We start from the raw sequence: 23371 nt of genomic DNA on the forward strand, positions 1-23371 counted from the left end.
CAACAGTCCTGAAGGGAGTTCCCAGAACCGGCTCCGGGAGTTCCCGGAGCACTTGTGGGCCCTTTTGCCTCCATCTCATCCCAAACCATCTTGATTGCATTTAGGTCAGGTGACTGTGGAGGCCAGGCAGCGTGGCGCAGCACTCCATGACTCTCCTTCTTGGTCAAATAGTCCTTACACAGCCTGGAGGTGTGTTCGGGGTCATTGTCCTGTTGGAAAATAAATAATTGTCCAACTAAACGCAAACTGGATGGGATGGAAATTCGCTGCAGGATGCTGTGGTAGCTATGCTTCGGTGTGCCTTCAATTTTCAAGAAATCCCCAACAGTGTCACCAGCAAAGCACCCCCAGACCATCACACCTCCTCCTCCATGCTTCAAGGTGGCAACCATACATGTAGAGACCATCAGTTCACCTTTTGCATCACACAAAGACTCGATAAAAGCCTGATTTGTGCAGTCTTTTCTGAACAGTTAAAGTAGAGATGGGTCTGCTACTGGAACTCTGTGTGGCATTTATCTGGACTCTAATCTAAGGTGCTGTTAACTTGTGATTTCTGGGGCTGGTGACTCACATGAATTTATCCGCAGCAGCAGAGGTGACTCAAGAAGTGACATTCAAAGTTTTAGAAATTTTCCAGACCGACTGAGTTTCAGTTCTTAAAGTAATGATGGAGTGTCATTTCTCTTTGCTTAGCTATTTGGTTCTTACCATAATATGAATTCTAACAGTTGTCAAATAGGGCTGTCAGCGGTGTACCAATCTGACTTTTGCACAACACAACTAATGGTCCCAAAACCATTAAGAAGGCAAGAAATTCCACAAATGAACATTGACAAGGCACACCTGTGAAGTGAAAACCATTTCAGGTGACTACATCATGAAGCTCTTTGAGAGAAGGCCAAGTTTTTGCAGCGCTATCAACAGAGCAAAGGATGGCTCCTTTCAGAATCTAATCTTGCTACATAATTCCATATATATTGCTTCATATATTTGATGTCTTCAGTTTTTAGCTACAATGTACAAAGTAGTAAAAATGAAGTAAACCATTAAATGAGAAGGTGTGTCCAAACTTTTGGGCTGGTAGTGTCAAAAGCTAGACACTTGTAGTGTGTGTCACACTTTTGACACACACACGCACGCACGCACGCACACACACACACGTATAGGTGTGTGTATATATAAGAAGAAAAATACTGGTACCTCTTTGAAGCTGGATACAGTTCCACAGTCACCACCTCAATCCCATTCCATGCAGCTGCACTAACACCACAGAACAGACACTGTAGTGCAATGATTGCTGATTGGCTGAAGCTTAGAAACAGGAAAAATGTACAGCCTGCTGAAATCAGCATGGAGCCACCTAAGGAGATCAGAGTTTTGTAATGAATCCTGTAGAATCTGTATTTTTAATAAATTGCAACATATTTATAGAATGCATTAAGAGTTCATTATAACATAAGTTCTAAAATAATGTAATATGAAGTTATGGCCTATATAAGATAATCAAATATAGATGTGAAGCTAGGTGAAATTATGTCCAGAAATGTTTGGACAGTGACACAACATTGCTTCTGAATGCCACCACAGGTATGCAATGAAACAATGAACTGAAATGCAGACTCACAGATTTACACTCCCTGTAAAAAGAAAATACCCTCTTTAAATTAAGTTTAATGTATCAGGATATAATAAAAAAAAGAATCTGGTCTTTAGGAGGTCTTAAAATTGGGTAAACGCAATCTCAGATGACAACTAAAACACATTATTTAACCAGGAAGCCCCTTTGAAACTCTCAGAAACTTTCAGAAATGCAATAAATACAACACAAAATACAAGTTCTACAACATTACATACGGTACGAAAATATGAAAGATATACATAGTATTCCTTGACTGCATTCCTAACTCCTTTACAAACAAACTTCCATAATTTACCTATGATCTTTACTCTGCCAATCTTCTCCATGTAGAGAGCTGAGATGATGTTGCCTGGCAGCACTGCCAGACTGCCTAGGAAGCTGACCAGGTAGATGAGGACATCATTCTCCTTAGCAGTATCTAGGTGGCAGCCGTGCTTGTTGTGTTCAAAGGTGGTGTTCTCCATCTTACAGTCAATAAACTTCGCCTCCCACAGGTCTACAGAGAGCAGAAAGGTTATTATATAATTTACTTTACTCTTTAGTGTTAATATACTTTAAATGGCTTTTGTGTTTGCAGATGTTTTCGGAACTAAATTACAAGATCCATTAACTGACACCTCATCATATCTCTAAAAGGTTTATTGACTTGTTTTTGCATTTGAATACTGCTATAAATACAATAAATAAACAAACAAAAAACGGAAAAACTGTCCATAACTTTGTGATTTATCAGTCATATTAGTAGTCTCAGATATACAGATCTACACTATACAGATATAGGAAAACAGTTTTACGATACACACACACAACTGGTAAAAGGTTTTAGCCATTCTGGGTGTGTCTCGTTGACTAGCAGCTGGTTCATTTGTGCTGCTAGACACTAATGGAGTGCAGTCAGCTTCTTCAGCCAGTAGGCGGGAATCATGTCAGGGTCTGGTGCTGTCCAACTGTTTCTTGGATCTCTGCCACTGCGATGGTTACTGGATCCTGTTCAGGGAGGTTGCTATGGTCTGCTCTTGGATCCACTACCCCCAATGCTCTTGCAGTGCTCTTCACTTCATACCTTGAGTGTATACCTTGAATAGTTTTGTGGAGAACACCAGGTTTATTCTCCTGCCTTCAGTACCTCTTCAGGTGAGTCTTTGCTTGGCAGTTCACAAGGCCTCAGGTATGGACAGCTTGCCGTACTTCTTTGACACCTTCTTCATTGCACCTTTCTGCAGCTCCGATAATTGGCTAACTTCCCTTCGTGCTACCTTGATTTTTTCATCTAGTCTCCCTCTCCATGGAGGGTACTGCTCCTTCTGGCTGTTCATCTTGTATTCAATCATCTCACTGATTACTGCTGCCGTGGTGTAGATCAGCTGATTAGTCTTGATGATGGTCACAGTAGGAATTGTCCATAGTGCTGCATTCACATCATCTAGTAGACCTTCAGGGGTACTTCATGTAATCTTGGTAACCAGCTGTGGAGGGTCCAGGTTTTAAGCTTCTCCACGATCCTATATTTCAGGTCAATTCCTCTCACACTCAACGATCCTTCTTCCATTGTACTTGGCCCTTGGTACACAATCTCGGGTGGGGGTGATGATGATATCTCCCCCCGTTGTCCTGGCTCCCTCTTGCCATAGAATATGTGTTGTAACTCATCATTTTCTAGCCATGACAACAGTTCCTTCTTCTGAATGTTGGAACACAGAGCTACATATATTCATTCTTTGCATGTTGTTCTGGGGTCTTTTGTGACATCTTGGATAAGTTGTTACTGCGTTCATGGGGTAAATTTCTGTGCCCGGTTACTTCTGGGAATGTTCACCACTGTTCCATGTTTTACAACAGTGCTCACTGTGGTTTGCCGGAGTCCCACAGCTTCAGAAATGGCTTTGTAACCTTTTTCTGACTCAAGAGATTTAGAGATTTAGAAACTATATTCTGTGTTTACTTGTATTATCTTTGTCTAATATTTACATTTGTTTGATGACCTGTGTGACAAACATACACAAAAAATAGAAAATCAGGAAGGGGGCAAACACTGTAGTTATGAACTGCGGCTTGAATGACAGGGACATAGAACCTCACAGTTTTAATTATTGTAATTATTGTATACATTTTTGGTGATATAAGATTAAAATGTTTAGCTGAAGCCTGTGATTGTTCTCAAACTAATGAAAAATGTAGAACCACATTTCTAAATGAAAATCACTGGAGGCAGACAATTGGAAAGCAGTAGAGTAAACCCTGGTTTAATATTTTCAAAATTGCTGGGATTTCTGTCATCCAAAAAACAAATATTGAAATTATAAATTGACTGGTTCTTATATAGCACTTTTCTACTCCCTCTGAGCACTCAAAGTGCTTTACACATTTGCCTCATTCAACCACACAAGCATTTTTTTCTATGCAAGTGCTTTCTATCTAACATTCATACTCTGATAGATGCATCAGAGAGTAACTTAAAGTAAGTTTCTCACCCAAGGATATTTGGCATGGAGACTGAAGCAGACAGGGATTGAACCACCAACCTTCCCATTAGTAGGTGACCTGCTGTTCTTCCTGAGCTACAGTCCTCCCAAAAGATTAACATTACATTAAAAGAAAGAAAATGTAGGTATAACGTTCAATAAAGACACCCTTTATAAAAATGTAAAGTTCTCTAGTTATTGCATTGACGAACTTGGATGACGGTGCTGCCTATCCACCTGCCCGCCCAGCAGAGTGATGATAATGCCCTATCAGCCTTTTATACCTGAGGGGTAGAAACAACTTGTAGTCACAAATTCTGTTTTTTCTGATTTAACCTCTTATCCATTTTCACTCACATTCACATTAGTTTCTATACCAAAGCTGCAACCCATTCCAACAAATTGTCCCATTCAAACTTACCTGTGTTGTAGAAGAGAGTGGAGTGGATGGTGCAGTTCTCAAACACTGTTTCAGAGGACCTGATGTTCTCAAAGTGACAGTCTTCAAACAGAGAGTCTTTAAATTTCACTGACTTCATCTCTATATTGATGAACCTATGAGAATGGGATGGACAAAGAGCCTTTCTCAAATCAAAGCACTGACTTGTGTTCTTGAGTTTAAATTTACCTCAGGAATATAAATCCTTAGGGACAGAAGGGCAATTTCAAAATAGAACCACAGCTTTCTTGGTAAATGTTACATATCAACACGTCAGTACCTGACTGCACTGAAACAAAATTATCTACAATCAAAAACTCCACTACAGGTATGTTTCCTTAACAGGTACTTAAACGAGGGAGAAGAAACTATTTAAGGGACTCATTTTATCAGTTTCTGTTTAAGCTGAATAACTAAATAACTAAGTGGAATAACTAAAGCAGAGTTTTGTCTCCAGAGGGTCCCTGCATACAGGGTAGTGTTTCTGAAGTTTTAGGAAGTAAGAAGTAAGCATACATTTTATGTGCCTAGTTTTTTAAGTGTGTTGTTTGTAGGTGACAACAATTTAGAAAGTGCTGGAAAAGAGTTTTTAAAGGGATGAAATGATTACCATAAAGTCAATTTTTGAAGAAGACAATATTCACATGGAGTGTAGGTATGGTTCCAAGCAGCATTGTAAATACATAATGCACCATACTAACGTTGTATTTTCCTGCCTAACCCTAACCCAAATTCATGAGCATCACAGCAAAATTTATTCTAGTTTACATTTCATCTGTTCCTGTTTCAGGTAGGTCATGACCAGTCATTCCTCAAGCTTAGCTGTTGGCAGATTTCTCATATTTGAATCAGCAGAAGATAATGATTTAGTTAGAACTTGGCTATATATAAGTTTTTAAAGGATGCTATATAAAGGATGCTCAATAATCTACAAGAACACAAGTACAGGTGAGAATACAGATTGAGAAATGGAAAACATGGACTCTCACTTCTATTGCTATCAGCACAGAATCAGAATGGACAGTGGGCATAAATCCAAAACTGACACAAGTTGAAGCATGCAAAAGCTTGTTGGAGTGAAAATGGTGGAACAATCTTCATGGCAATACAATATATGGAAAAAGAAGCCCTGTTATAATCATGTGGTTCATGTCAAACTGAAAGTTAAACCCGATTCTGTGCATTTTATTCTAAAAGAGCATAGAAGTTTGTAAAATATATAACAAAATATACATTATATCTGTACTTAAAACTTGAAGATGCATTCCCTTATTTGGGAATGCTAAGGTTCAGCTGTGAATGGTACCTGCACAAGTGTAGAGCTCTAGCTCTAACCCCTATGTTAAAATACCCAGAGTTAGAGTATTAAGTATAGGTGAATATTGGTTTGCTGTTGTTGTTGTTTGTTTTTTAATATATATTTGGTAATACGAACAAATTGCTGCAATATGTTTTGGGAACAGCTGTATTTGAAGCTTTAGCTCAACTCTGAAGACAGATAAAAACATCTGATGCCTGTGGATGTCCTTTTTAATGACTTGTCCTTCAGAGTCAGAGGTACAGCCCAAATCACAAATCATACTTGCCCTTAATTTAACCAAAATACATTACATCTCAATCTCTGTCCATTCCAAGCTATTTTTATTCAGTCAAATACCAACTCACCCTTTTTAGTTTTCACCTGTAGGAACTATTTTATGACAAACTGAGCCAGGAATCACACGGTACAGGAAGGGTTCTGTGGTTCTTTAGGCTTATGCCAAGAAAGCATACCAGTAACAAGCCAGAAAAATTTCAAGACTAAATCATATTCTTATATTTATCGCTGTGCAGGAGGATATTAATACTATCTATCTGAATTATTGTACTGTCTTTACCTTACAATATAAAGCACTTTGAGGCAACTGTTGTTGTGATTTGGTGTTTAAAAAAAATAAAATTGAACTGAATGTTATTGAATTGATTTGAAAGTGTGTCAAATAAATATCTAAACGAATCACAAGCTGACCCTCATCCTTACTAGCAGAACTAGCTATTGCCAGTAGCATCACTGGTGCAAATGTTAGCTGAAATGGCTGTGTGGCACCCAGAGCAAGCATGGGTTTAAGCACCTAGAGTCACTGCAGGCTTTGTTGGACAAGTAGACCAAGCTGCTGCAGAGCCTGCTGTCCCGGTTGGGAATGGCAACCTCTCCACCTTCGGTCTCCAAGGTCATAGTAGTAAAAGGTGCTTCGGTTGTTCACTTAGAGCAGAAAAGGGCTATATAAATACCAGTGCATTTACCATTTTCAAAGCAGACTGGACTGTGCGTTTTTCACCCTACTGAAGGATGCTGCCAAGGTGGCTGGAGCTGGGGGAGTCTGAATGAGAACAATGGCTGCTGGAGCTGATGGTGACAGATATTCATTTATATGCTTCCACTGCAGACATCAGAATAGGTGAGGATGTGGCCATCATGCCTAGCTACCATGTACCTGTACCCAACCCGCAGAACAAACACCTGCCACCCGTCCCAGGCATTTCCAGAATGAGTGTACACTCAAAGAGGTTGGTCAGGTGGTCTGGGCCACCAGCTCTCCAAGGCTCAGGATGAACATACACCATTCCAGTAAGAATGCAATGAGGTATATAGGGTATACACCAAATCTGAAGAAATATCTGGAGATCTACCTTTGGAGGCCCATACCCTGGGAGGGGTGACGGGCAGTAGTAGTATACAACCGGCAAGAGTGGATTCAGGCTGTACACAGTCACTAATCCACCAGAACCTGGTTCAGAACCTGAGCTTTGGTGGAGTTATTGTGTGTGGATTTTAAGCATGCACATAATAATGTTCACAGGTGTCCGATAGTGCCGGTGAAAATTAAATAGAGGGCCAAAACAGAGAATCAAGGCCGCAAATAGTTCCTGCCTTGCGCAGCTGCTGATTTTGTAAATAGACTGGCTGGGGTTTGAAGGCTGGGTCGGATCAATGTGTGGTGATGTGATCACAACGTTCTGGAATTTGCGTTATGTGTGCCGCCCTCACTGGTGACATCAGGTTGTCTGACACTGCTGCGGTGTATACTTTCAGGTTATCTCCTCTCATAGGAATCCTGAAAGAGATTCTGACGGACCAGAGCACATCATTCATGTTCCACACACTGAGAGAGCTTTATGAATTCCTGTGTATTATGTCTATTCTGACCAGTGGATATCACCCCTAGACAGATGGCCTGTTGAAGCAGCTGAATAAGACTCTAAAACCCACAATTCATAAGTTCATTAGTGATGATGAAAACTACTAGGACCATTGATTGTATTGGTGATTGGATCTTCTGTTGCTTGCAGTGCAGAAGGTACTCAAGGCCTCCAATTACATTTCCCTGTGAAATGCTATTTGCCTGGATACCACAAGATAAAGTGCCTATGTTACTCCATTACTCCACCACTAAATTATTTGCCAAGTGGCAAGGGCCCTTCAAAGTCTCATGGCAAATGAATGATGAAGATTATGAGGTGGTGCCAACTGACAGGGCAGGAGCAAGGCAAATTTATTATCCCGATCATGGAGACTGGTGGAGACTGTCTAATGAGCCTGGCAAATGATAGATTGATTGATTTACAGGCAGACAAACAAATTTAATCAGTCTTGCTATGCTCCTTAGTGATGGCCTAGAGAACAGATGTATCTGAATTGCAGCAGCCCTTTGCTGATGTGTTCTCCCCTCTACCAGATTGCACCAACCTCATACACATCATTGTGAGACTGCCTGGGTACTTTTTCACATCACTGGATTTAAGGGCTACTGGTAGATTCCCTTGTCTCTAGAGTTTGCTTTTACCTATACCTAAGTACTTTTATCTAAAATTCACACACTTGCACTCCGATGGATGAATCAGGGGAAGCTCGGGCTTCAGTATCTGTCCAGAAGGAAGTGAGGATAACTTCACCAAGCCTCTGATTGTTAGGTTACTGGCTCTATCACTTTATGCACAGATGACAAAGGCAGTGTCCACATGGACCGTCATGCACACAGTCTCTATGACTAGGCATGTGAATTATTTAGAATTTAGTGATTCTGATTTCCTTATCAATCACTTAACAATTTACTCCCAGGAGAAAGTAAGTTGTTGCACTACTCATTACATCACTTTGCATTTCTCCATAACATGATCTAAAATGCATTGCCTCATATTTACCATTTAACAATATAAACTTATCGGCTACAGTCCCACACACCAACACAAATCCCTATTTTAATGAGGATCTTTCTCTTAGACCAGACAGGACAAAAGAAACCATTCTTTCCTTAGTTCAGACAGCAGATCATCTTAGAAGAGCCTCATAGAAGAGCCACCTCGACGGGACAAGACTCGGCTGTCCATCTGCATCTAAACGACAAAGGTCACTCTTTTGAGGACGTCAATGTTCACATTTTGGACAGAGAAGACAGTGAAAGAGGAGTGAAAGAAGCCATCTATGTCCACTGTGAACAACCATCTTTAAACAGGCGGTGGCTTACGACACCAACTGTCTGCCATCTATAATCCAGTTTTGAGATCCCTTCCCAGACGGAATAATGCCCACTCACATCCTGGGCCATTTGACCTCAGTACATCCCATGATAAGGTGGGGCTAGGTTTCACAGTGGGTTCACCCGAAACCTTGGCTGATTGTGACCCACACCCGTTTTCACATCTTGGATCATATGATTAGGTAGAGGGTCAATAGGGGGTCCATGTCCCTGTTGGGGACACTCCCATAGGCCTTAAAATCTGGGACTCTCCACCAGTTGCTCTTAGAACTGAAGAAGCTTCTCAGATGAGAGGGGAAACATCTTCAAGGAGACTTAAAGAAGTCCAGATGCTTTTCTTTCCAAGCTTCTTAGACTATGATGACCTGCATGACTGAGAACCTTCACAGACATCATCTTTAATGTTTGTCATTAGCATGCATTTTACAGCAGCTAATGAATATTAAATTACAGCATATTTAAGTAGATAAACCTCAAGCCAGCAGTGAATTTAAGCAGCATTAAAGCTTACTTGTCACGGATGTATTCTACTTCTTCATGGATCTGGTTCTCCAAAGGAAAGTCAAAAATCATGTTCTCCACTCGTTTTTTATGGAAAACCTAGAGAGAAACAAAACAATGAAAATCTGTTTTCTGTGCTCAAATCTTGTTTTGTCTGCTATGACATTGATGTAGTTTAAATATTTGGGTACTATTGCTTTTATTCAGCAGATTCATTTTGACTTAACCCTTTAAAGCCAAGTTTATTATATTTGATATATGAGTTTTTGTAAGTGGTTTGACTTCTGTGTCATCAGGGTGAATTTTTGTTGTTGTTGTTTTTACCCCCAAAAAGCTGAAATAAATGTTAAAATACATTTTGCAAAAAATACACATAGCAAAAACAAAAAACAAAAAAAAAAATGCCTGATGTAGCATATATGGTACAAATTAATATATAAAACACATATACAAAATAATACATCATCCAGATTTGAAATGATACTGTATTAAGACTCTCTTTTATGAGTAGATGACATTACCTGGACCTTAGACACATACTCTTCATGCTGAAGGTGTTTGATCATGTCAGGGAACCACACAGACAAGCCATAATAGCTGTAAAAACATGAGAGATGCTGAATTAACAAAAGGTTAAGAATATAAGTGACTCGTCATCATATCACTTTAGACTCCAGACTCCATTTTGGATTCTGACATGTGAACTGCAATGTTGCCATATTTCATTCCCATATCTGTTGTGAGGTAATACCGTATACAATTCATGTTAGGGTAATTTTTTCCTCAGCGATCTAAAAACCAGGGAGCAAGTATTTAGAACGAATTCTCTGCTTCGCTGACCCACCTGTGGGTGGAGTTTCTCCTGGAGGCTGTCCTTTCTATACCTGCTCATCAAGCTCTTGGTAGACAACTATTTAAAGATTTCCCAAATTATAACTCTATTAAGAAACCGTGCAGGTAAGCTACCTGAACTCTACTCCCACAATAGTATTACATCTTTACTGTGACTCTGAATCCTGCTGCTCCTCTGAAAAAGAAAGTCTCAAGTAAGAAGTACTTGACTCCCTGGTGTAACTCTAAGATGTGCACCTTAAAGCAGATAACCATAAGCTGGAGATGAAATGGTGTATCATTTATTTATCAGATCTTCATTTAGTCTGGAAAAATGGATCGCTGCTCTTTAAAACAGCCCTAAAGCTGGAAAATCTTACTATTCTCAGTAATTATCAATAGCATAAATCTTACTAATCTTACTATTGAAGAAAAAACAACACCAGATTTTTCTTCAGCATTGTAGCCATGGTGACAAAATGTCAAAGGTCTGTTGAGCGAACCATTCCTTTAACTTCCTAGGACCTGGCGTCCACATATGTGGACATCACATTTTGGGTTGTCTAGACCAAAATACTAAATTTTGCTCTACAAGGGCCTGATATCCACTTACGAGGACATCATGCTGCCACTGTTCTATTGAAATTTTAAACGAATATCCGCATATGTGGATCTCATTTTTGTCAGAAACAAAAATCAGGTACAAAAAAAATAAAAATCTGGCAATTCTTTGTTTTTACATTCATCAGGTCCCAATCAGCCCAAATATCAAAGAGAATTAAAAGATGCATGCCATTGGAAGAGTTCGGGTCTTAGGAGATTAACCTTAATTAGTAACAACTTAATGAATTTCTTTACAAATAACTTATTATCACACCTTTGGCAGTTTTAGCCATTTTGACCACGTGTCTCTGTCTTATCTGGGGCAAATTGTTACCCAAATCAAGTCTGGCTCTCCCAGTGATGTCCTTCGCCATCGCTTTTTTAAAAGAAGTTTGGGACACTATTGGACCTTATATTCAAAGGCTTATTAACAGCAGCCTGACTTTAGGCGATGTACCTGTAACTTTTAAACAGGCAGTGGTCCAGCTTCTGCTGAAACGCCCTGGCCTGGATGCCTCTTTGTTGTATAATTTCAGACCTATTTCAAAGCTTCCTTTTGTTTCTAAAATTTTGGAAACGTAGTGTCTTCACAGCTGCAGACTTTTTTAAACAGTCAAAAAAAAAATTGAGGTATTTCAATCAGGTTTTAAAGCACTTCACACCACAGAGTCTGCACTTTTGAGAGTTTTTAATGATATTTTACTAACTGCTGACTCTGGGAATTCCGTGTTATTTGTGCTTTTGAATCTCACAGCAGCTTTTGATGCCGTAGATCACAACATTTTAATTTCTCGCCTAGAACATCATGTTGGAATTAGAGGCACAGCCTTGGAGTGGTTCAGGTCATATCTGTTTGACAGAAGTTTCTCTGTCTCACTTGGTAAATTTTATTCATCCTCTGCCCCCCTCCCATGTGGTGTACCTCAAGGATCCATCCTCGGGCCCCTTCTTTTTGGCATTTATTTACTTCCCCTTGGCCATATTATTAAAAAAAACATAAAGTCTTATTTTATTTTTATACAGATGACTGTCAGATTTATCTACCCCTGAAACTGTCATGGTCCCCGTGTCTCTCTGGCTGGCTCACACTGGCTACAGGTTTTGTTTTTGTTTTTCTCTTCCTCTCTGCCTCTCCCTCGCTCCTCTCTGCCTGGGCAGAGCTCGTTACAGGCTCTCACGCTTGGCCCACACACCTGTGTGATTGTCACCACTTGCTGCTGATCTGGCTGATTTCCCCAGCTACTATTTAAGGCTGTGGCACAAAGCAGTTTGCCGCTGAAATGTTGAATCTCCTGAATATCCCCCTCCTGGACCAGATTACGGACCCTTCCTGTGTGTGGCGGTATGAGTGAAGTTTTGGGAGCCAGTGTGGCTGAAGAGGAGTGAGTGTGTGGATTACCCCCTCTCCCTAGAGCCCTGGACCCCCCCTCCCAATTCACTGTACATATATATAGCACTGAGGTGTTCCCCGTTGTTAATAAACTGTCTTCTTTTGTTTGCAAAGAACTCTGTCTGCTTGTAAGTCTGTCCGGTAGCCATGACAGAAACATAATGACCCTAACTCCCTCAGGCCTATTTTAGAATGCCTTAAGAGCATGCTGGCTGGCTCTGAATTTTTTAAATTTTAATGAAAAGAAGACTGAGGTCATTATATTTGGGCCAAGTGGCCCTGGTGTCCCACCACCTGACTTGGGTCCTCTTACATCCTGTGTGTCAAACCAATTGTCACCAACCTTTGAGTAAAAATTGACACAGCTCTTAAAATGGACAAACAGATAAGTACAGTGGTGAGAAATGGCTTTTTTCAGCTGAGGCAGCTCTCTAAAGTCAAACCTATTATCTCTTTTTGTGACTTAGAGTTTTACATGCATTTGTGACCACTCACCACTTGATTATTGTAATGCACTTTATATTGGTATTGATCAGGCTTCACTATCCCACTTGCAAATGGTCCAGAATGCTGCTGCTCGCCTGCTGACAGGTACACACAAACATGAGCACATTAGCCCTGTTCTTGCCTCTTTACACTGGTTTCCTGTCCATTTTAAAATTCATTTTAAAATTTTATTGTTTGCTTTTCAAGTTTTGAATGGCCTAGCTCCTACTTACTTACCTGTCAGACCTTCTACACCTATACACTCCACAAATGTCTCTCAGATCAACTGACCAGTCACTCCTTGCTGTCCCCATGTCGAGACTGAAACATCAGGGGGCAGAGCTTTCCCATATGGAAAAGATATATATAAATCTTATAAAGTTTGTATCTGTCTTATGTGAAACTTGTATGAAAAGCATACAAGAGTGAAAACAGATATAAGAGCCCTTGAAAAATTATATAAATGAAACTTGTATGTTTTGGATACTTCCTAAAACAATATATGAAAGTAATGAGAAAGTGGCCACTTTCATGAGTAAGTCATATAAGCCTTATATGATTCACTATATGAAGTAGGCCAAATCTGATGCAAGTCTTTTATAAGTTTTTTCTATTTCTTTTCCACATGGGTTCGATGTTGTGGCCCCCAAATTATGGAATAAGTTGCCCCTCCATATTAGGCTGGCCCCAACACTTGAAATCTTCAAATCACTTTTAAAAACACACCTTTTTTCTAAGGCTTTTAAGGAGAAGAACCACAGTCAGCTTGTAGTCAGTTTTAGTCAGCTTTTGGTTGCTTTGTTAATTTTATTTATTGTATATTTTATTGTCTATTTTACTCCTGTTTTAATATTTACTATTTACTATTTATTTTATCCCTTTTTAAATTAATGTATTTATTTTATTGTTATTTAACTTTCTTTGTCTGTTTAATGTATGGTTTTTTAACTTTTATCTGTTTTTCTTTTACTGGAAAGCACTTTGGTCAGCCATGTTGTTTTTAAAGTGCTCTATAAATAAAGTTGGATTGGATTGGAAATAAGAATTTAACCATTAGAAAACATGTTTTCCATGAGTATTTCTTCTTTATTCACCTTTTTCCTCTTACTATGCATTTATACACCACTGCTTTCATTATGCATAAATTATTATTCATCTCTAGCTGTCATCCACAGTGTGCCTTTTATCCTGTCTTCCTCCCCTCAGCCCAACCAGTTGTGGCAGATGGCTGCCCGCCTGGTTCTGACTGAGGTTTCTTCCTGTTGAAGGGAATTTTCCCTCCCCACTGTTGTCAAGTGCTTGCTCAAAGGGGGTTGTGTGATTGTTGGAGTTTTCTCCCTTTTATTTTTGGGTCTTTACCTTACAATATAAAGTGCTTTGAGGCACCTGTTGTTGTGATTTGGCAGCATATAAATAAAATTGAATCAAAAATTGAATTGAAATTGGGAACTTACCTGAAAGCCATGCAGAACCAGATGACAGCCATGAAGAGTGTAGCAAATCTCAGCTCTGCAGAAAGGAGAGATGCCACGTTCCTCAACACCTGGTTTACATATACAAATACAGAATGAGCCTAGAACCATGCAGATTTTACTTATTACCACTGACTGCTTTGTTCCTAAAACAAGGAAATTTTCCCTCACAACATGTACCTAATTGCCTCGTCATTATAAGTGGCGACTATGAAGACAAGGAATGTGGATATTGTTTTCAGCACCACTTGCTTTTCCACATTTTTGTTAGCCCATTTCCAGTTTTTCAAAAAAGAAAAAGCAAGTTTTTGTCATCAAATTGGGCAATTAAATACTAAAATATCTCAGTTTAAACATTTCTATGTTCTAATGTTAATATGAGTTTATGAGATTTGCAAATTATTAGAGTTTCCCTTTACATTTTATACAGCATCCCAACAATTTCAGAATTGGATTTATAACATAAGTGTTATACCCTCCGCAACCCCTGCTCACCTTGGAGTGGCAGTGCAAGAGTCTCTGGGCATCTGCAACTTACAAATGATCAGTGTTGGGAGTAACGCACTAGATGTACCAGCGTTACGTATTTAAAATACAAAATATGAGTAATTGTATTCCGTTACAGTTACCATTTAAAGAGGTGGAATGCAGTTACTTTGTTAAAATAAATAGAATACACGGTGGTCATTTCCTGTTTTATATGTTAGGCTATGCCCTCTCTATGCCTTACGCAGTCGGATGAGAGTGGACAGCCTGAGTTGGAGTATGACCCGAAATCTTTAATTTTTTTTTTTTTTCCATCTGGGATTAATACAATTTCTCTGATTCTGATTGCTGGAAACCCAAACAAAACACGTAATAAGAGGCTCTAATGTAAGCGTCCTGTTAATGTTGGTGGCGCCAGTTACACAATGGACCCAGAGCCAACAGTGCACAGGCAGGAATGCATTTCCGACACCTAACCTTTACCCACTCTTCCTCCAACAATGCCCAGGGCCCAACCAGGTTTTGGTGGTGCAGGATCTGCACGCATCCAAGCCAACCACAGCCTCATGTACACCCCGAACCCACTCCTCGGCCACACACACCTGTAGCTCATTTACTGTGGTCTGAATCAGTTAATGAGTTTGTAAACTTGTAGCTTTTGTCTTGGTTTGTTTCGTTTTCACACAACAAAAAATCCAATTGAACTCCAAATAAGCCAAAATCCATAATTACAAACCACACAATAATGTTCAGTAAACTCATTGGCCAGATGTGTTTGGAGAAAGAGAAACAAAAGTAAGTACAGGAAGAAAGTGCAGTGTTCTGTACTGCTGAAGAACACAGAGAATTTATGGTTATTTCATGGCTAGCTGCTAGCCCATAGAGACACAACTATAGTTCTGCATTGAGAATACAAAGCATACATGGCTGCAGGATGTTTTTTTAGCTCAAACCTGCAACACACATGATAGTTGGCTCGGATCGGGGTCAGCACATGCTCAGACATTAAACAAACTGCTCTGGAGTTTGTTTGTTCTTTAACTGTACCGAGACCAGCCTGTCCAAAGGATCTCGGTGCGGTTATTTTGGTCCACACTGTGTTTACTGTGTTCACACCTGCACAAACAAACCTCACCAAACGGGAGAATACAGCAAAGTTCCATTTGAACGGACTAAACACTACAGGTGTGAAAAATCACTCTAAGACTCTTTTTAAACCATGTGGATCAACTCTCACCAGTAAAAACATGACAAACGTTTACACTTTATATTTTAGTCTATTAAATCAACTTTAGATTTAGTCTACTAAAAGTATAACAAAACAAAAAGACTTAAGATGTTTAAATTATACTTAATAAAAATTTTTAGTCAAAATTTGCTGTCAAAATTAACACTGGAGGTTTGTGTCAAGCAAATTCGAGCTCTGGTGCCAGAGTGTCATTCTCTTTACAGTGTGTGCTGTTTGCTTGTAACTTTCCTCCTAGTCGGCGGAGAAGAGTGTGTTTTGATCATTTATAATTGTTTTGACCAAACTACGTGTTTTGTGTTCTTCCTTTTTGGTGGTGATAGTAGCTTCTCTGTCTCTTTTAGTTAAGTTATTAACAAATAAATAATTAAAGTAATAATAATAACAATAATAAATTCATTTGTGTCATGTCTCTTGACACTTTCAACCTGGAGAGTTTTATTGTTATTTCTTGACATCCCTTGAACTATCTGGGGGAACATAACATTTAACTAGGACAAACCCACATTCACCCTTCTCTGACCCCTCAATAAATTCCATTTTATTTACATAGCGTCAAATCACAATAGGCACCTTATATTGTGAGGTAAAAAACCTACAATAATACAAAATAAGTCCAAGCCAGATTCTGAGCTAGAGATGGTGCTCCAGTCTGTGTTCCTACATACCAGTTTACAGAGTGTGAGTGAGCGAACAGCCCATCGTTGTACAGGTGTTCTTGTTGCACCCTGAACCTCGAAAAAACTGTCTTCAGTTGTTTTCGGTGTCTTGATGTGCATCACCTAAAAAAAAAAAAACAAAACAGGAAACTTTTTGAAAAACACTGCGAAGTAGCTTTTTCTTAACATAACAGATTTCTTTAGCATCAGTTTTAGTTTCTCATCTAGACATTTTAAAATAAGAGCAGCTGCTTTAACCAGTAGCTGTTTCAGTCAAATCCAATGGTGGACTGGTGCCTCATGGTTCTCAATGTGAATTTTTCTTAACCGAAAAAATAGAATTAATAATGTGGATAGTAATTAGGTGTATTTACTTTACTTTATAACATAAATTTATAGCAGAACATACTTGGTTTCTCTCTCCTCATTTGATTCTTTTTCTTTATTTTCATGACTATATACACTGTAAAACTACAAATGAACACATATGGAATTATTTATTAAATAAAAAAGCGTGAAATAACTCAAAACATTTTATATTTCAGATTCCTCAAAACAGCCACCCTTTGCTTTGATTACTGCTTTGCACACTCTTGGCATTCTCTCGATGAGCTTCATGAGGTCATCACTTGAAATGGTTTTCCAACAGTCTTGAAGGAGTTCCCAAAGATGCTGAGCACTGACGCTTTTGTTTTCACTCTGCGGTCCATCTCATCCCAAACCATCTTGATTGGTTTTAGGTCAGGTGACTGTGGAGACCATCTGGCGCAGCACTCCATCACTCTCCTTCTTGGTCAAATAGCCCTTACTCAGCCTGGAGGTGTGTTTGGGGTCATTGTCCTGTTGAAAAATAAATGATCGACCAACTAAACGCAAACTGGGTGGGATGGCATGTTGCACAGGATGCTGTGATAGCCATGCTGGTTCAGTGTGTCTTCAATTTTGAATAAATCCCCAACAGTGTCACTAGCAAAGCACCATCACACCTCTTCCTCCATGCTTCATGGTGGGAACCATGCATGTAGAGACCTTTTCTGCATCACACAAAGACAACAAAGAAGGACTCATCCAGGCTGAAAAAACTAATCAGGAAGGCTGGCTCTGTGGTTGGCATGGAGCTGTACACTCTGGTGACAGTGGCAGAGCAGAGGACATTAAAGAAACTGCTGGACATTATGGAGAAAGCTGGGCATCCTCTGCATATGGTCATAAACAACCAGAGAAGTCTGCTCGGCAACAGGTTGCTTCTCCCAAAATCTTGGACCAACAGACTTAAAAACTCCTTTGTCCCACACGCCAATCTGTTTAATCTGTTTAACTCCTCACTGGAGGGGAGAGGGAGGGGAAACAGGAGGATAAAGGAGGGCGACTAAGCTGTAGTGTTTTTTCACTGTGCAATAGACTGTGCAATAGTCTGTGCAATAGTCTTGCAATAGTTGAAATGTGCATTAGACTTTGGCTGTCTACATCTCATTAATGAGTATATTTCACTAGTATTCCTATTTATTTCTATTATATATTCTGTATTTATTAGTGCTGTCAGCGTTAAACTTGTTAAAATGAGTTAACGCCATAACTGCATTAACGCGACAAATCTCTGTTAGCTCATTAACGCGGATCGTCCCGTGCGTGGGGCTGCACGGAGTCAACGTGTTAGTGTGGTTAGCTCATCAACGCGTTAGCACGGTGAGCTCGTTAATGCGTTAGCATCGTGCAGCCCCACGTACGGGGCAATGACATTAATATCATTTTAACAAGATTAACGCTGACAGCGCTATATTTTTATGCTTATGTTCGCACTCCCTCATTCCCCTTTATTTGATATTCTAACTCTGTAATATGCAACTTCTGTTGGTGTTCTGCAACTGGAAACTGAATTTCCCGGAGGAACCCACCAGATGGATTAATAAAGTTCCATCTCATCTAATCTAATCTAATCTAATCTAATCTAATCTAATCTAAAACTGAAGAACAGAATGTGGGTCTGGATTCACCTTTTTCAATGTCTGAATGATGAAGCCCAACAGCATCTCCTGAGAAATAAAGCCCCAGGTCAAGATGGTTTTCCAGCATAATTTTACAAAGAATTTTGGCCTACACCAGCTCCTACTTTTTTCAGAATGGTCACTCAAATTCAGAACGATTAGACTCTATCTGCAAACATCATTAGTCTACTACTTAAACCCGGCAAAGATCCTATGCTCCCATTCAGCTAGAAAAAAATCACTCCTTTCACAATATATTCTGACCAAACAGTTTTCTATCAAGGGTAGACACTCAGCCAATAATACATAGATTGATAGATTGATAAATATAATAGATTATTGCTCCATCAACAAATTAGAAGGCACAGATGTCTCTTTAGATGCAAAACAAAGAAAGAAACCCATATGGAAAAGAAATAGTAAAAACTTATATGATTTACTCATGAAAGTGGCCACTTTCTCATTACTTTCATATATTGTTTTAGTAAGTATCCAAAACATACAAGTTTCATTATATAATTTTTCAAGGGATCTTATATCTGTTTTCACTCTTGTATGCTTTTCATACAAGTTTCACACAAGACAGATACAAACTTTATAAGATTTATATATATCTTTTCCATATGGGAAGAAAAAGCAGGAAACCATGACAGTACCAGAATAATGACTGTGTTACTAAATATCTCACTAGAGCAATATATTTACGTGTCAGTACATGGGTAAGTAAAGGTAAATTCAGAAATGACACTAATAAAAATGTGAAAATCTTCACTTAACATTAATGCGTGCCGTAAGCTGTTAGTTATCCTTGAGCGGTTTCGTTTTATTGTTGAAAATAAAAATTTAAAAAGTTACCATCAAATACAAAAATCAGTTTATTTTAAAGTGCAATAAGAATCATTATTGTTAATTAAAATCATTTACTTACAGTGAAGACTTTTTCCGGCTGCCCCTTGGCTCTCCAGTTAGTGTCATGGACTTGTTTTAGGATCATCCACGCGTCATCATGTTTGCCATTCTGCTCCATAAACAAACACAGGCAGATGTATTCAAACTTACACACAGCCATGAAAGAACGTTGCAAAGAAAAAAAACTGTTGTCAGTGTTCATCTATTGTGAATGTGAACTATTTCGGTGTTTCCAACAACACTTTCATGGCCTCTTTTAAATTGATTAACAACTATGCCAGCTATGTTCTTTCCACATGTGTACACTTTGCAGGCAGGTTTACAAAGATATACTATGCTAACAGTCTCACCTCCAGGAGGAAACGTGGGCTCTCGGGCATAAAGGTAAGTCCAACCAGAGAAGCAATTGCAGGGAGAGCCGCAACCAGGACGAACACTCGCCAGGCGTGGAACTGAAATTCTGTGCCCATACTGAAGCCCCAGCCTACACACACACACACACACACACACACACACACACACACACACACACACACACACACACACACACACAAATCACTGTTTACAAGTTTTGAGAAAAATACTAAGGTTTTACTTCAAACTGTCAGAAGTAGAAATGTATCGTAAACAGTGATTCAGAACAGCATTAAGCAATGCAGGTGGTAAATGATGCATGTTTCCTCTCTGGGTTTACCGTAATTGTATGTATTTGCAGCTGAGACTGTTCAGGTTATTCAATCCAGACAGAACAGAGAAAATCTTTTGTTTTGTTTTCTTTTCTTTTTTCAACAGCTAGCTCAACTCAGAAACTACAGGATAACGTTGTGCATTACTTTGAGGTTTGAATGTGCCCCAGCACTAAAAACTTGCAGAAAGACATAATCTACAGAATCGTATTGGTGTGAAATTGCAGAGCCATGCAAAATAGAGACTCCTATTGCACCTTTAGTAGCACAGTGCCTTGTCACTGGGACAGTTCTCTTAATAAGTACTAGCCATAATGCTAACCACTGCACTACTGTGCTGCTGATATGCAAGACTGATAGAAAATAAAACTTAACAGGTTGCACTAGAGGTTGCACCTCTAACAATAAGGTCGAGGTCACTGAGATTAATTTCATTTATCTTCATTATCCTATAAATAAAAAGTCTCATTGAGATTAAAATGTCTTTCCAAAGGAGACCTGGCCAAGAGGGCAGCAAAAGTTACAACTGATTAGCTCTTTATGGCTGACAAAACAACACTATTGATTCACTATTGAATAGATAGTTGTGAATAGATTCATAACTATCTATTCACAAGTGTGTCAAAAATCTATCTAAAGAGCAATGAATATATCAATATTTTTCCACTCTTATTCAAAGGTTACAACCAGTGTTTAAAAATATACGTGGCATGTAGACTGGCATAGTAAGGGGCTGAACCACAGCTCTTCAATAAGAAGTCTAGCTCCATTTTCTCCTGAACCACATCCACCAAAGGTGTGAATGCACTCACTGGTCAGTATTGCTCACAAGCAAGAATGTAAAGTATCCTTTTTCATTTTTAAAACAGTCTTACCATATCTGGGTATAATTCCCCAGGCAGTGAATGAAGCATAGATCCCACCAATCATCCAGAACATACACAACCAGGACAGATGCTCTCCTCTCTTGTTCATCTGAAGAAACTCTGAGAAGTACGAGTACACGATCGGTGCTGTGCCACCAATACTGAGAGCAAAGACAGAAAAGAAGAAAATAAGGATTATTATTTAAATAATAATTAGCCACAACATTATTTTAAAGATTATTATATTCCCCCGGTGCAAAAAAATGAAGAAAACAGATGCTACACAAAAGCAGGTTGTGTTTTAGAAAAACTCCACTGAAAATCACAGAGCAAAGATATGTAAAGATATTCTGAGCAAAGCTGAGAGGCTTAGAGGCAACAAGAGTTAATTTGAAATTTGTATCACATTCTAAACCGCAACAACCTGAGGTGGCATTTGATGGCACAGCCACCCCAGAATTCAATTTGGCCTCCTTCAGCGTCACTGGACTTGAAGTGCTGTCAGTCTGAAAACAAGACCAACATCACTGTAATGGAACATGGATACAAGTCGTGTGGCGAGAGTCCGTGTGGAGACTGTGTCCTTGGAGGTTATGTGCATATATGTGTATGTAAGAAGATTGGGGGTGGGTTGTCCGACTCTAAGGTAACTCTAAAATAATGCTTGACTTTGAGGTGTATGATTTAATAAAAGAAATTATATTTACAGAGTTTTGAAGAGAAAAAGTGTTAAAAGATTATTGAACATAATGTGATCAGATACATGAAATGTATTCTTTTATTTATCACTAAGCAGATGTCTACGTGACTCTTGACATGTACCTTTTCTGTGATAAACAACTTACAGCTTCCTCTTTCTGTTCTAGAACATACAGATTTAGAAAAGGGAAATACCCGCTGCTCTGAGAATAACTCTGTTATCTTTGTGTACACACACACACACACACACACACACACACACACACACACACACACAGACTTGTATAAATAAAGCACGCAGACAGTGATGAGACGCAGGTCATGCGTTCCATGGCTGCCCTCGCGAGTGAAAGAAACCTGCAGTGTTTGTGTTTTCTAACTCAGGGGTCTTGGCTGAAGAACGACGGGGTGATTTAAAGAAATCCCCTGTCATTTAAATTGGTCCTTCAAGCTTAGAGATGGAAACAACAGACACGTTTCTGTGACTCCAATGAGGTCTGACTGCTGTATCCTGACGTCGTGGGAAGCCAGCACCGAAGTCTGTCGACAGCCCTCTCCAGGTAGAGGAGAAAGTCCTGGGACGTTTTGAATTCGGGTCCAGGCCGGTGTTAGTTCTGGTCCACGACGCTGGGATCCAGCCAGATGACCTGAACAACCAGCAAAAGACGACTGAGGGTGAGAAAACACTGTTTAGGTCTGACCCGCCGCAAGGGTCTAAGTAGGTCTAACCCGCCACAAGGGTCTAAGTAGGTCTAACCCGCCGCAAGGGTCTAAACAGGTCTAACCCGCCGCAAGGGTCTAAAGGGGTCTTAAACCGCCGGAAGGGTTTAGAAAAATGTGCAAAATAGGTTTGCTGTAGCCGGAATTACTTCGTGATACGCGTAAAATAGGTTGGAAGTAGCCGCAATTACTTCATAAAACACGTGAAATAGGTTGAGTTCACCGAAAGGAACTGTGTTTAGATTGGTTCTAGAGGTAGCCGTCAAATACCTCATGACAAAATAGGTTTAAGTTCGCCAAAAAAGGAACTGTGTTTAGACTGGTTTTAGAAGTGACCGTGAAATACTTCGTGACAAATTAGCACGCAAATGTCTATCTGTGTGTATGTATATGTGTGTATGTCTTTGGAAGTAAGTTGATTTTACAGCACAATACGCTGCTGAACTACTTCCGTTTTTGTTTTCTTTGCTGAGGCTCACGTACTGGTGACAAAGGAGAATGGTTGAGTTTCATCTCGTAAAACTGATACCGCTTCATTTTTTTTTTAGAAATGAAGTAGAAGGCCGTATCAGTAAACCACTCTGAAGTCAAGCGTGCTAGTGACGGCCCAGCAAAAAATCTTTGAGAATGGAGAATAAACAAGCAAAATTAACACCTGATGAGAAATGTTTAGAAAAACAACAAACCAGAGCAGAAATAATCCAAAAGAAAGACAGAGGAATGAATAATAGAACAGCAAGAGGTAGAGGTAGGCCTATACACACACCAAAAA

General features: G+C 39.4%; 1 protein-coding gene across 3 annotated transcripts in view; it reads right to left on the reverse strand.

The window, feature by feature from the left end:
- LOC134631068 (synaptic vesicle glycoprotein 2B-like) overlaps positions 1-23371 on the reverse strand; it is a 44416-nt gene that overhangs the window by 4145 nt on the left and 16900 nt on the right. For 2 of the 3 annotated variants that reach the window (XM_063479016.1, XM_063479017.1), the window contains 10 exons: positions 21190-21341; positions 19979-20112; positions 19648-19737; positions 16744-16857; positions 14326-14414; positions 10083-10158; positions 9572-9660; positions 4526-4659; positions 1938-2138; positions 1204-1363 (listed from right to left, as the gene is read on the reverse strand). In XM_063479016.1, the coding sequence (XP_063335086.1) occupies positions 1204-1363; positions 1938-2138; positions 4526-4659; positions 9572-9660; positions 10083-10158; positions 14326-14414; positions 16744-16857; positions 19648-19737; positions 19979-20112; positions 21190-21341 (1239 nt within the window). Of the gene's footprint in view, positions 1-1203; positions 1364-1937; positions 2139-4525; positions 4660-9571; positions 9661-10082; positions 10159-14325; positions 14415-16743; positions 16858-19647; positions 19738-19978; positions 20113-21189; positions 21342-23371 lie in introns of those variants that run through there. The other variant, XM_063479018.1, reaches the window with a different exon arrangement.

Source organism: Pelmatolapia mariae, linkage group LG7 (genome assembly GCF_036321145.2).
Source record: "Pelmatolapia mariae isolate MD_Pm_ZW linkage group LG7, Pm_UMD_F_2, whole genome shotgun sequence".
Classification (NCBI taxonomy): Eukaryota; Metazoa; Chordata; class Actinopteri; order Cichliformes; family Cichlidae; genus Pelmatolapia; species Pelmatolapia mariae.